Source organism: Mustela nivalis (assembly GCF_964662115.1).
Source record: "Mustela nivalis genome assembly, chromosome: 9".
NCBI classification, from domain to species: Eukaryota; Metazoa; Chordata; class Mammalia; order Carnivora; family Mustelidae; genus Mustela; species Mustela nivalis.
The window spans coordinates 26280273-26293831 of NC_139028.1; the positions used below are offsets into that span (position 1 = coordinate 26280273).

At 50.4% G+C, this 13559-nt stretch overlaps 1 protein-coding gene across 23 annotated transcripts in view; it reads left to right on the forward strand.

Annotated features, from left to right (window-relative positions):
- The window catches only part of GRAMD1B (GRAM domain containing 1B), a 242487-nt gene that overhangs the window by 178730 nt on the left and 50198 nt on the right, over window positions 1–13559 (forward strand). The window contains exon 1 of one of the 23 annotated variants that reach the window (XM_082683748.1): window positions 970–1199. The exons of 21 other annotated variants lie outside the window; for them this stretch is intronic. Coding sequence is in view for 1 of the 2 variants with exons in the window: in XM_082683739.1 (XP_082539865.1) it covers window positions 1273–1325 (53 nt within the window). In the remaining variant the exon portion in view is untranslated. One more of the 23 variants, XM_082683739.1, reaches the window with a different exon arrangement.

Here is a 13559-nt window from a genome sequence, read left to right on the forward strand (position 1 = left end):
GCTAGTTGATTTTCGTGAGGTTTCCAGCCCAGTGTCTGGATTCCCAGCTCAGCCTTTCTTGCTGTGGGAACCTCTACTTTCCAGGGCTGCTCAGCATCCTTATGTTAGATGTGGTCGTAGTGAGGCCTGTATAGAAGAGTGTTGTAGAAATCAGATGAGTTTGATTTGAGGGGGAAAGTGCTTTTTGAGCCATGGATGACTTTCACAATATTCACTGATACCCTTGTTGAAGAGACTGCCTCTGTTCTGAAAAAAAAACACTTGCTAGGGGCTGTTTCAGTAGCCATGAAATCACTGCATTTCGGTGAATGGACAGGAGGAAGAAACCTTCTTAAGGCACAGCTGAGGACTTTGAAGACTCAGAGGAGCCTCCTTTGTCGCGAGGGCGTTATTTTCCGTGGCTGCAAGCATCAGCCCTCCATCATGGAATTCTGGGAGAGGCTACCCTGAAGAGGTCCTCAGCCATTTTCTCGCATGGATTGTGGCCTCCAGCACTGCCTTCCTCCCCTCCTCTGTTCCCAGGGCTCAGTCTGGGAGCGCAGCTGTCATCCTTTGAGAGAGGCAAGGCTCTGTTTTGAGCCAGGCGCCTGTGTTTTGACTGAGCGTCCCCTCCTTGATACAGGTTGACCTAATAGGCAACACCTGGGAAATAATTGGTGGCGGCCAAGGGCGCAGAATCTCCTGGAGCATCCTCTTGTGTTCTGTCGGATGGGGAGGATGAAGAGGAAATCATGCTCGCCCCCCCCCCCCCAGGCGGCTCTGTCCTCCAGCCCGGCATGAATAATGGAGAGCTGGCAAGCTGACTGCACCAGAGAGTTCCGTTATGTAAAGTGGCAGGCGGCAGGGTGTGTGTGTGTGTGTGTGTGTGTGTGTGTGCTTGCGCGCGCACGCTCGTGCGCACAGGGGTGCGTGGCTGAGTGTACGCGCGCGCGTGCAGGGACCGGAGAACAGCTGTCTGAGAGAGAGAGAGAGAGAGAGAGAGAGAGAAAGGGAGTCAGGGCGAGGGAGAGGGGGACTTCTGTAGGCTGCGCGACCACACCAAGTAACAGCCGCTGGGGGAGGGGCAGGAACTAAGGGGGGTCATGCTGACAGTTCCAGAGCCGTGCGAAACAGCAGAGCAAGGCAGCTCCCAGAGCTCATGAGCGCCCCGCCCCCACTCCCTTCCCCGCTAGAACCAGGGCTGTGGGGTGGGCATGGAGGTGAGTGCCCTCCGCCGTCCTCAGGGCCCCCCGCTCCCCGCCCCCGCCCCCCCACTGCCCAATGCATGAATGAATGAGTTCCTCCGCACTGCACTGCACTCTACTACCGTTCCTAATGGCTTCCAGGTTAGTGCTCACTGACGCTTGTGTGTGTGTATGTGTCAGTCTATCTTTGTCTCCTCTGGGCTTTTTTTTTTTTTTTTTTTTTTTGGAGGGGTGACTCTCCCCCCACCTCTGGTTGGGGGTGGGGTGGTCTGGTCGAGGCCCTGGGGGCTTGTAAGGAGGAGGACTTGTCTGTCTGGCCGTGTGCTTTTTCCAGCTGGCGCAGGCTGCTCAGAGCTGCTGAGAACACAAACCTTCCACGACAGTAAAATCCGGAGTCCATGTTGTTTGCCTCTGTTCTGTGTTGGGGGATCCGAAAGCAGCCGGTGTGACATCATGCTGCGGAGATGTTCTTTCCCTCCCTGGCTTTTTTCTTTTCAACCCCCTTCCTGCCCTCCTTCATAGTAGCCCTGCTTCCGCAGACCTTCAGAGCACTGAAGGGTGGGCCCTGGTCGGCTGGAGGGAGGGGGTGGGCTGGGCACAGGGGTCCCCTTGGCCAGCAGGACTTATTCAGGGTCCCATGACTTGGAGAACAGAGGCCAGTGAACTGAATTAGCGGTGCGTCATGGAGACCTGGCCTGAGCCTCCGGGGGAGGTGTGGACTGGCCATGTGCTCCTGTTCCCCACCCACCAACTTAGCTCCGCGGTGCCCCTGGTGGGGGCTCGGTGACCAGAGCAGTGGTTAGCAAGGGAAAGGAGGCAGGAGGGTTACAAGGCAGGCCACCCTCTCAGATAGGAACAGATGCTGCTTTTCCCACAGGGAGAGGACCCTGGGACGGCTGGATCTGGCTGGCGGAAGGAGAGGACCAGAGGGGAAGTTGCTAGCTCCTGTCTCAGGGAAATAAAGGGATTTGTTTATTCTTTGGCTTAGCCTGCATTTGGCTCAGAGATTTGCCATGTGTTTTCAGAAAATAGATACCCAGTGGCTGATCCTTACTCCCCCACACCTCCTTGCATTGTTAGTTATTTGCTTGATTTAGACAAGTGGAAGGGTGGGGGGAGCCTTGAAGCTCTCTGTCTCCCTGGGACTCAGCCAAGCTCTCACCCAGAGCTGGGGAGAGGGGACTTTGTCTCTTGACCTTCTCTGACACTTGCTAGCAGACTGCGCTTCCATGGACACCCTCTTCCTCCTCTGCTTCCTGCCTTCCCTCTCCCCCCAGCTAGCCTTGAGTGGCACTCCACGGGTGAGAGAAGTTTAGGACCATGCTGGAAAAAGCTGACCTTGAACGAAGGGAAAGGAGAATGGGATGTTTTGAAAGGGGAGCTGCCCATGGCAGAAGCGTGTCCGTGTCAAGGCCATGGAAAGTAGTACCCCACTGGGAAAGAACGAAGGAAAGGGAGCTTTTGTATGCTACCTAGAAGAAACCTCCTCTCGTTCCAGGTCTTTGCTTCTCTTCTGCAGGTGGGAGCACACCTGAGACCTTTTCCCTCCACTTGTGAAGTCATCAAGCACATGTTCTTTGTCTGTGGGACTCAGACACCCCCTTTCCCACCTTGACGGAAGAGAAGCAGGATCACAGGAAAGACCCTTTTCAAGGTCATACATGGTCAGGCCAAGGGTTGGCCAACTGTTTTTGGAAAGAGCCAAGTAATAAATATTTTCAGCCCCGTGGCCCATGCTGTTCTCTGTTGAAGCGACTCAAGTCTGCTTTGTCCAGCAGAAGCAGCCGCAGACACAGTCTGTGAAAGAGTGCACGTGGCTGAGTTCTCAATAAAACTTTATTTAGGGACTCTGAAAATTCCATTGCATATAATTTTCACATGTCACAAGATACTCTTCTTTTCTTCCCCAACCATTTAAAAATGTAAAAACTGTTTTTAGCTTGTGGGGCATAAAAAAAACTGATGGTGGGCTGGATTTGGCCTGTCTAGGTCATAGTTTGCTGGACCTGAACTAGACAGACTGGAAGGTCCTGATCACCTGAGACTTCCTTAGAAAGGTCTGAAGGGAGCAGGCAGCCCTCACTACATGTGTGTTTGCACACACGTACCCTTCGGTTCCTGGTAATGGACCAGACAGGGCTGGACTCAGTTTTCCTAATGACCTTAGAACTGCTCTCGGCCAGTTTGGCAAAACCTCAGCTTATCTGTGAGTCAAGCTATGAGGGTCCAAGGAACCAATGTTTGTGGACCAGGAGGAGAGAAAACATTTGTTAAGGACTTGTCATCTCCAGATAAGAGAAATCTCTGTGATGTCTGTGGTTTTGCATCTGGCCTGGAAATACATAAACATTCAGAATTGTGATATAACCTGAGTCGGGGTGAGAACTGGATGGATTTTTCATCATCTCACCGAACTCGGGTTTGTCCGGTGAAGGTGGAGGTGGGGTGTTCCTTGTAGGCTGTGCATATGTACGGTGCACATGCATACGTTCTCCTTAGCCTATAGGCTGTAGCCAGACTCATAAGAGAACAGTGACTAATTCCAGAATCTCCTGATTCAGGAGATGATTCCAAAAATATAAGTTTGCATTCTGATTTCCAAAAGCACATGGGGTGGTGGTTCTGCTCTATTCTGAGCTCATCAGAGCGCTTCTCTGTGGGATTACATTTCTGGGTTTGAGAATATGAGGGGGATTGGGATGAACTGGGATTAATTCAGAGGAGAGTGAGCCCTGTGGCCGCAGGGTCCATAGCCAGGCTGTGCGAGCAGTGCCGGAGGGACTGGCAGATCTGGAGGAGAAAGCGCTGAGGGATCGTGCAAACTGTATAAATTGCACATAGAAGAATTATGGGGACCTGGGTGGCTCTGTCAGCTAAGCGTCTGACTCTCGATTTTGGCTCAGATCCTGATGTCAGGGTCATGGGATCAAGCCTGAGTCGGGCTCTGCTCTCAGTAGGGAGTCTGCTTGAGATCCTCTCTCTCTCTCCCTCTACCCCTCCTCCCCTCGCATGCACCCACCTGCTAGCATACCTTCTCCCTCTCGCTCCCATAAATTCATAAATTAATTAATTATTTAAAAAGGAATTAGATTATTCTGTGTCTGCAAGGGAAGTAAAAAAAATAGGACCTTTGGTAGAAAGCCATAGGAAGTAGTTTGAGCTTAAAATAAAAAGAGTTGTCCAAAGGTGAACTGAACCACATCATCGATTAAGTATCTTTTCCGCCACTTGAGGCATAATCTAAACAGAGATTTGGTGGGGAGATCATAGGACAAATGATTTTTAACTTCTGAAAGTAGGTTTGAAGAACTGGAATCATTCCGCCCAAGGAAAGGAGGATAGGAACACAGGAAGGGTTCTAGTTAATGAACTGACCTCGAGTCCTGGAAAGCTGAAATGGAGAAAGTGGCATTAAATGCATTATAACAGGCTTTTGTTTTAATCATTGGGAACTTCCTGATGGTAGCAGAGGGCAGTGAGAAGGATCCCAAAGGGGGGCCCTGGACTTTTGTACCCGGAATACATTTTCAAGTAGGACGAAGCCTCCCTCGAGTGATTTAAGTCTGTCTGCTTCCAGCCAGGCATATTGGCTGACCTCTTATAGTCGCCTTTGTTCTAAAATTCCTGTGATTTTAACATAATGGTTGTTCTTCAGCCTGTTTCCGTTTGCTCTCCAGCAGAAAAGTAAATCCCAACGGGACTTGAATCCACGGGGGTCTGGAAAGGTTTTGCCGCACTTGGCTTTGACAGTGAAGGTAGGGAGGAGTGGGGAGGGGGGTGGTTGGGAAGGGTGTTCTGAATGCTGCTGCTTCGCCCTCCGTGCTCTGCACCCTACACACCCCTCGTCTGCCAGACCACCAAGCTCAGAGCTTTCTTCGGACAGCATGGCAGCAGCCTCTGGGAAGAGGGACGGCGGGGGAAGCTGCATTCACAAGGACCCCCAAGTGCCCAGGTGTTGTTTCTGCATCCTCCGTTGAATGGAGAGCTGAGTCCCTCTAGGTGGAGAAGCTGCTGCACTCAGGAGTTCACCGTGTGTCCTCGAGACACTCTTTGTTGTCGTCTTCCTGTCATGTCTCTGTGGGGATCAGGTGGCCTCCACACTTCTCGCATAATTCAAGCTGAAGCTCCGAGAGGAGCATTTGCCATCAGATCATACATAGGGAAGGGGCTGAGTCAGGGCTGTCTGGCTCCCTTGGCAGGGAGTGAGGGGAGCAGTTTTGACTGAATCCAAGTAGCTCTTACCATGCGGGGTTGGGTAGGAGAGACGGACATGTAATGGTGTTAGTTCATTACATGTCTCTCTCCCACCGATTGTGTGTTCCTTAGAGGGAGAGCCTGTATCCCTAATGCCTAGAACGTTACCTGGCATGGAGTGTGGTCTCCTCAGCTGTTTATCGGATGGATGGATGGATGGATGGATGGGGGATGGATGACGGATACATGGATCGTGTTCAAGTTCCTTTCAGGCTTAGCCACAACATTTCTCTTGTAGAGGATGGGGGAGGGGCCCTTGACGGGCAAAGGAAGTTCTATTCAGTTGAACCCCTCCCTGCCTTGATCCAGTGGTTTGTGGCCTCCCAGTGGACTGGAAATCTCTTTCAAGGAAGGGGGCTTCCTGGGATGGGCTTAGCACCTTTCTGCTTTCACAAGGTCCTGTTCTAACGAGCACTGAGGCTTCTGGAATACTTTGGGTGGGATTGTACTTAGATTTGGCTGAGACTGATAGTCAAATTTAAAAGTGTTAAGTCCCTACCGTGTACCCATCATCATGTTTGATATGTGTGTTTATTTTTTTTTAATTTTTTAAAAAATATTTTATTTATATATTTGACAGAGATCACAAGTAGGCAGAGAGGCAGTCAGAGAGAGAGGAGGAAGCAGGCTCCCTGCTGAGCAGAGAGCCCGATGCGGGGCTCGATCTCAGGACCCTGGGATCATGATCTGAGCCGAAGGCAGAGGCTTTAACCCACTGAGCCACCCAGGTGCCCCTGATATGTGTGTTTAATCTTTCTGTGTCTGCACAGAGCCCTGACATAGTCACTGCTCTTTGGGGCCCTTTGGTTTCTCAGGGTTGGAGGCACATAGTAGGTGTTGAAGAAATGCTTGTGAGGAAATGCTTGTTCACAGACATCCAGTCAGCACAGTTAGCTCACTTTCCAAAGACTGATGTTCAGGGACAGCTGGATGGATTCTGGGGACCACGAATTGTGGAGAAATAAGGACTATGGTGCTAAAAATCCCTCTGGAGCTGTGCAAGCCAGCCAGTGAGTGCTTTCTCACTGGAGATCCGAAGCCTGGGCTCGGGGGCTGTCGGCAGGGCGTCATGGAGGGAATTCCTGCATTTGGTTGGGGGGAGTGGTAGATTGGATTACGAGACCACTATGGTCCCTTCCAAACGACAGACTGTCACTGCAGATCCATTCAGCCAGCGCTGCCCACGAACCCAGCAGGACTGTCTCCCAGTGTAGGTGTTTGTCCTGTAGTGAATAATCTCGGGGAAAGGAAATGGTTCCACACCAGTAAGCTGCTGCGATGAATTTCAGCATCTTGTGCTCCATCCTGAATGCTTCGCTTTCCAGCCCCATGCAGGGAGGAACTAGTTGAAGGCGTGCATGCAACGGCTGATATTCTCACCCCGTCTGTGCCATGAGGAGAGGATGGAAATTAGAAACAGGATTTGGTTTCTTCCCTGGGAAATTCACTTCCTGCTTCTCTCCCCCCCACCCCCACACTCAATGAGCAATTATAGGAAGACCTTTCCTTCGGGGAGGCACTATCTAATTAGCTTTGTTTGTTTGTTTGCTTTTTAAGATCCCGCCCCTCACCCTAATAAGGTAAGTTGGGATCCTTCGGGAGATGGGACACACAGACTCACAGGAAGATAGAGCCATTTTTCTCAAAAGCACAGGACAGCTCAGAATTTAAACTCAGACACATATCCTGATGTTGCAGGAAAGGGGCCAGGCCAGCAGAGAACCTGAAAGTGATGTCAGATTTCAGTTTGCCTGGATCCAGAAGTCGGAATAAGAACCAGTGGGCTGGTGTTATAAGAAGGCAGACTCGGGGCAGGCTTGAGAAAAAGCAGTGTCTAACAGAGTGGCAGAACAGTGGATCGAATGGCTTTAAAAAGAGCTGATTCCTTTATTCGTGCAGTGAGTCTGTGGTCCCAAGTGCCAGTCATGGTGCTGGAGGCCCCAGCGACCCAGGCACCATACCTGCCCAACAGTGTTCACTTTAACTTAAAAAAAAAAAAAAAAAAAGTCAACAAACTAACAGCAGACCATTTCAGGTTCTCCTAAATGCCTGGAAGGGGGAAAGGCAGGCTCTGATAATGATTGTCTGAGGACAGGGACGCCACCTTAGACCCAGCCGAGTGGTCCTTCCAAGACAGACCCTCTAGGGAGGTGACATTTGAACTCTGAAGATTAGAAAGGAACCAGAATCCAAAACTTCAGTTCTGAAAGATTTCTAGGCAGAAGGGACCAGCAAGTGCAAATGTCCTCGAGCAGGGCTAGACTTGGTTTGTCTTAGGAACAGAAAAGCCCTAGGACGCCAGAGATGGTTGGGGGTGGGGGGAAGTGGTATAAGAGGAAGTTGTGGAAGTCAGTCCCTTGAGTTCGGATCCTAGGAGTAGCATCGCTGGCCATTAAGTACATCTCAGGGGATGCGAACCTCTCCCTCCAGAAGGTTAGGACAAGGATGCCGGATGGATTCCAGGTGGTCTGAGAGCTTTTAGGGTAAAGCAGTTCATGCCTGACCGTTTCTGTAGCATCATCTGGGTTTGCAAAGGTTATTCTAATTCATTCCTCTTCAGCATGTCCAAAGAGATAACAGGAGCTCTGGCTTCTCCCGGAGCCCTTGCAAGACCCAAACAAACTTATTTTGTTTTTGCAGGAAGGGGGAAAAGTGGGTCAGGCTGTTTTGGCATTTCGGGCATGGAGTCCTGGTTCTGTTGCAGGCCTTGGTCTCCATGGAAATGAAAAATAGTGTTTGTCATGCCTGTTCCTGGATTGAATTCCAAACTCTGGGCTGAACAGAAGCTGCAGGAAAGCCAGGGAGCGGGGGAGTAGGATGGATGGAGGCTCCAGCCCATGTGACGAGGATCTCTTCTCTCTGGCTTGAGTAGCCAAGGCAAACAGGTTTCACCCAGTCCCTGGCGCGCTCTCCACCCATCACCTCCCTGGACCAAGAATACCAGTAGAAGGGTAATTGAAGGTCTGCTTTTTCTCTCTTTGGCCAAAGACTTTCCATGGGCCTCGCCCTTACATTAGCTGCTTGATTCATAAATTAACAATTGGAGTTCCCTGCTGGGACTCCCCCCCGCCACCCCCCAAATCATTCCTTCCAGGCTTCAGTAGATTTCTATCGAGAATGTCTCCAGGTATTAAATGTTCTACAAATGTTTTTGGATGGGCTCTGCCACCTTTCATTTCCCTTGTAGGCAAATTAAAAAAAAAAAAAAAAAAAAAACTTTCCATAGTTACTTGAACAAAATAGGGAAGGAGGAAGGGGTAAGTGGAGCCTGTTGGTCCTAGGAAGTGACCTGAATTTTATCTGTACAGTATCTATGGAGATGAGGACTCATGAGGGGCAGAGTGCAGAGAGAGGGCAAGGCCTGGGCCAGGGTGGACCCTGTGTGTGGGTCAGGGAGTGGAAGACCTGTGGGTAGTTAGCGAGGGTGGAGAATGGTCAGGCTTACCTTTGCGAGTTTTCTCTGCCAGCGGTCTGACCTGGCAACCGTCTAGTTCTATCTTCTTGGTTCCAGATTGCAGACAGAACCTGTTTGCGAACACCCTGTATCCTTCACCTATAGGCCTAGCTTGGAAAGCCCCTAGGGGATTTCAGCAAGCTCCCCAAACAGAGGAGAGGGAACGAGATGTTCATCTCCGTCAAAATCTTACCCTCGCAGCAGGTGAGGGAGGCCCCTTCTGTGTTGGACTCCGCCACTGCCATTGTTGTGAACTTTGTTAGGGGTAGAAAGGCAGCGTTCGGGAGCCCTGTCCTTTGCTGCACTTTGCTGCAATGCAGCAGGTTGCTACTTCCGGGCCAAAGCATCCCGGGCTGGGACCCGGCAGAGACTCTGCTGTAGCCTAAGTTAGGAAGAGAACGTCTGGGCCATTCAAAACCAAACAAAACGAAAACAGCACCAACAAAAAAGCATCTGTGTCCTAGTCGCCGCCTGGCCTGCCTCATTCTTCAACCACGTAATCACAGTTTGCCACCAAAGGCCCATTGGGTCCACAAAGGAAGGAACCAGACGAGTGGCACAGTTGTCCCCCGGTTTAGATTCCACGCCATAGGTCCACAGAGGATGGGTTCCCTACATGGTCACGAGGAGCTCCTCTTAGGAGAAACAGAAGTACTTCTCTCAGTCTTTTGAATTTCCTCCCCATCCAGTATCCTAAAAAGTAGGGTGGCGGAGGGGGAGTCTCTGACCTCGCACTGTTGAGCCCTATGTGCTTGGGCGTTGGGGTGTCCTGCTGCCTGTTAACCCCCTGGTGGACAGTTCTGTCCTCTCTCTGGACGCGTGCTTCCCCCGCCAGGGAGAGGGTTGGACAGGATGAGCCCCTCCTTGTCTTTGTCCACACAGTCATTCCTTGGGGACCCGAGCCTGGGTTTATCATCCTGGGTAAGGGTTGGGGTTGGGGCAGGGGCTAAGATCAGGAGCTCCAGGAAGTTATAACAAGGAGTGAAGCAGGATTGGGAAGATCTAGTTTTTTTCTAACATGGTATTTTGCTCCCTAAGGAGAAGGATCCAAGGGGCATCTAGGGCTCTGCTGGGATTGGCAGTTTGGGCCACATTCCCCCTCTACGAAGCTCCCCTTGGATATGCCCTTCCCACTCACCGTGCTGTGGTTTTATGAGGGTTCGGAGATCTGGTTAAGTGACAAGCCAAGAGTACAGAGAGGAACTGGAAAACAGCTGGCTTCAGGGAGTCCTCATACCCAGAACTGGGAACCAGTTTAGGTGGACAGACTTACCCGAGGCATTTGCAGGCAGCATGTAAATTCATATTCGTGTTAGGCAAATACACCTGTGGGCTCTCTGTCTCAGGCACTTGAGCATGTGCTGTGGGGAAATTCCAGGTGGAGCTGGCTAATTCTCCTGGATATTTGCAGTGCTGATAGAAAGAACTGAGGAGGATTACTGATGAGAGCTCAGAGTCGGCGTGGGGATGGGAGGCGCAGAGCTGACCCACGGAATGGTGGTCTGCTGGGAATTGAGGACCCCTAGAGATCAGAGTCAGCTTTACCTCGATGCCGCTAAAGCCAGGGAGGGTGCCTGACACATGGTCGGTGTAGGCTCTGATGATCATGGTCGGGCTCCCCACACCAAAAGAAGGTGACACTCTTCCTTCAGATGCTGAGTCGTGGCCCTACCTTGAGACCTACATCTCCATGCCCATTCCCCATCGGCTCTAGATTCTTCTCCGTTGCCGGGTTTCTGTGACAAACTCAACCCATGTTTTCTGTTGCAACGAGCTCACCAACCTAGTAGACCCTGAAAAGCCGATTCCCTCGAAGAGCTGTCAGCAGGTTTCTGTCATCTGGGACAGATGCGTCACTTACTCCTGGATATTTTCAAGATTCGTCCTTGGGGGTCCTCTCAAGTTTGAGAGTATCCCATCTGCCCTGGGGCTTGTTTAGGATGAAGATTGCTAAGACCATCCCTGGAAATGATCACTTATACAGCGGGGGGGGGGGGGGTGTGGAGTTCCTTCAGGGGAACAGCCCAGGTAGATGTGGTCCCCACAATGAGAAGTAAGGCACAGGAGCATTTGAAGTTTGTCTGCATAATCCTCTGAGGAGAGCGGGCAAGGATTTTATCCCACATATTGCAGAGAGGAACAGAAGCGCCTTAAATACACAGCATTTCTGATGTGTCAGGAGCTGCACGAAATATTTTACGGAGCTTACTTCATTTGGGGTTCACAGCCCTGTGATGAGATTGTGGTATCTCTCATTTGTCCAGATGGAAAAATGAGATCCAGAGGCCAGTGTCACATGGCAGGTGGCAGAGCTGGGACTCAAACCCGAGCCTGGTGACAGGATCCCACAGACTGGCAGTTCATCCTGACATATGGCCCAAGCAGGCCTCCAGCAAACAAATGTTTTGTTTGAAACTGGCTTTCTAAATTTCGAATTAAAAGTTTTTTCTGTTAGTTTGAGGTACCCTGGAATGTATCAGGCAGTCCAATAAAAAGAAAAAATTAACCAGTGCCCTGGCATTGAAACAATTCCAGCCAAACATTGGATGAGACAGGTCATGGCAGGGCTGGGCTTAGGGGAGAAGATAAAGTGGACGTGATGTGTCCAGGTGTGGGGAGGTTGCGTGGGAATCTGATTGGGAATGAGCCGGGCCAGTGGAACTTGCTGGAGAGCGGGAAGGGAGCGGCTGTCGTTCCGGCAGGTGGAGATTCAGGTGCAGAGCGACAGGCACAGGCCTTGCAATCTCTGTGGCAGGAATGGTTACGCTGAAGGCACACAAGTGAACTTGAATGAGGAACACGGGGACACCGCCTAACTATTCCCCTCTGCTCCGAGTCCTGAAGAACGTATGGATGGCCGCTCAGGGAGCTGGCTTGTGGACAAAGGTTGCTGGTGCCCGCAGGACCCCCCACCCGGCTGTAAGGGTGGGAAAAGAGCATAGGTTACGGGCTCCCACGTGTCAGGCGAGGACGGAGATGCCACGGAGAGCCCAAAGAGCCTTCGTCCTCTTTTCGTATCCATTTCTCAAGGACTTCACCCAGGCCTGAGCGTAGGAGGTAAGATTAATGGTTAGACTTATGGAAGCACTGTTTGTTAGCAAGGTAACCAGGAGAGGAATGAAAAAGTCTTTGTTGGAAGTCTTAAAGATAGGAGAGAGGGGAGCTGAGTGAACGGCCCCTGGGCCCCCCTGCACTGAGTGCCTTACAAGTGGCTGGTGGCGGTCTCAGTGCTCCTGTTACTGGGGAAACGTGACAGTTACAGCAATCTTAGAAGCACAGGCTTTAGTGTGTTACGCTTCAGTGACACACAGTTTTTTGTAATGCTCTTGTGTATTCTGTGCTGTTTTAGGCCTTCACACCTTTGTTTATACTGGTTTTTTGTTTGTTTTGTTTTGTTTTGCTTGGGAACATTCTCTTCCCTCCTATGACTGTGCCCCTGTACCTGGCTAACTCTTAACACATTATTTAGATCCCCACTCTAGTCTCAAGTGCCATATCCTTTCTTGTGCCGAAGACGCCTTTCTTGATCCCTCAAGTCTAGAGAAGAGTCCCTGACTCTTCCCTGTCTCGCCACTTTGGCTTATGTTAGAAGGAAAAAAATGCATGTCTAGCTCTTCCTGATTATAATGTCCCAGGGACAAGGGTCCTTTCTTACTCACCCTTATGGACTTGAATACCTAGGATGATGCCAGGTGCCTAGTAAGTGTTTGTGGCTCAGGAGATCTGGGTATGAAGGCCTATCACCTTGGTCAGGCATTTTTTTTTTTTATTTGATTTGATTTTTTCAGTGTTCCAAGATGAATTGTTTATGTACTGCACCCAGTGCTCCATGCAATACTTGCCCTCCTTGGTACCCGCCGCCAGGCTCACCTAACTGCCCCCTGCCCCCGCTGAAGCCTCAGTTTGATTCCCAGTCTCTCCTGGTTCATTTCCTCCTCTGATTTCCCCCAATTCACTTTTCCTTTTTTTCCCCTAATGTCCTTTGTGTTATTCCTTATGCTTCAGAAGTAAGTGAAACCATATGATAATTGACTCTGCTTGACTTATTTCACTCAGCATAATCTCCTCCAGTCCCGTCCATGTTGATACAAAAGTTGGGTATTCATCCTTTCTGATGGAGACGTAATATTCCATTGTATTATATGGACCATATCTTCTTTATCCATTCGTTTCTTGAAGGGCATCTTGGCTCTTTCTACAGTTTCGTGATTGTGGCCATTGCTGCTATGAACCTTGGGGTAGAGATGGCCCTTCTTTTCACTATCTTTGGGGTAAATACCCCAATTGCCAGGTCATAGGGTAGCTCTATTTTTAATTTCTTCAGGAATCTCCACACTGTTTTCCAAAGTGGCTGCACCAACTTGCATCCCCACCAACAGTGTAAGAGGGTTCCCCTTTCTCCACATCCTCTCCAACACATGTTGTTTCCTGTCCTGTTAATTTTTAGCCAGGAATTTATTAACCTCCCTCTTAGGTTTCTTATATGTCAAGTGACAAGCTGGTTGTATTCTAAATTCTGAAAGGGGTCATAGTCTAGTAGCTCCTCCAATGCCAGTCTTCCTGCCCTTTCTGTAGAAAATCTAAGGTCCTTTTTTGTTTTAAATTCCCAAGATTTGAGGGCACCTGGGTGGCTCAGTGGGTTAAAACCTCTGCCTTCGGCTCAGGTC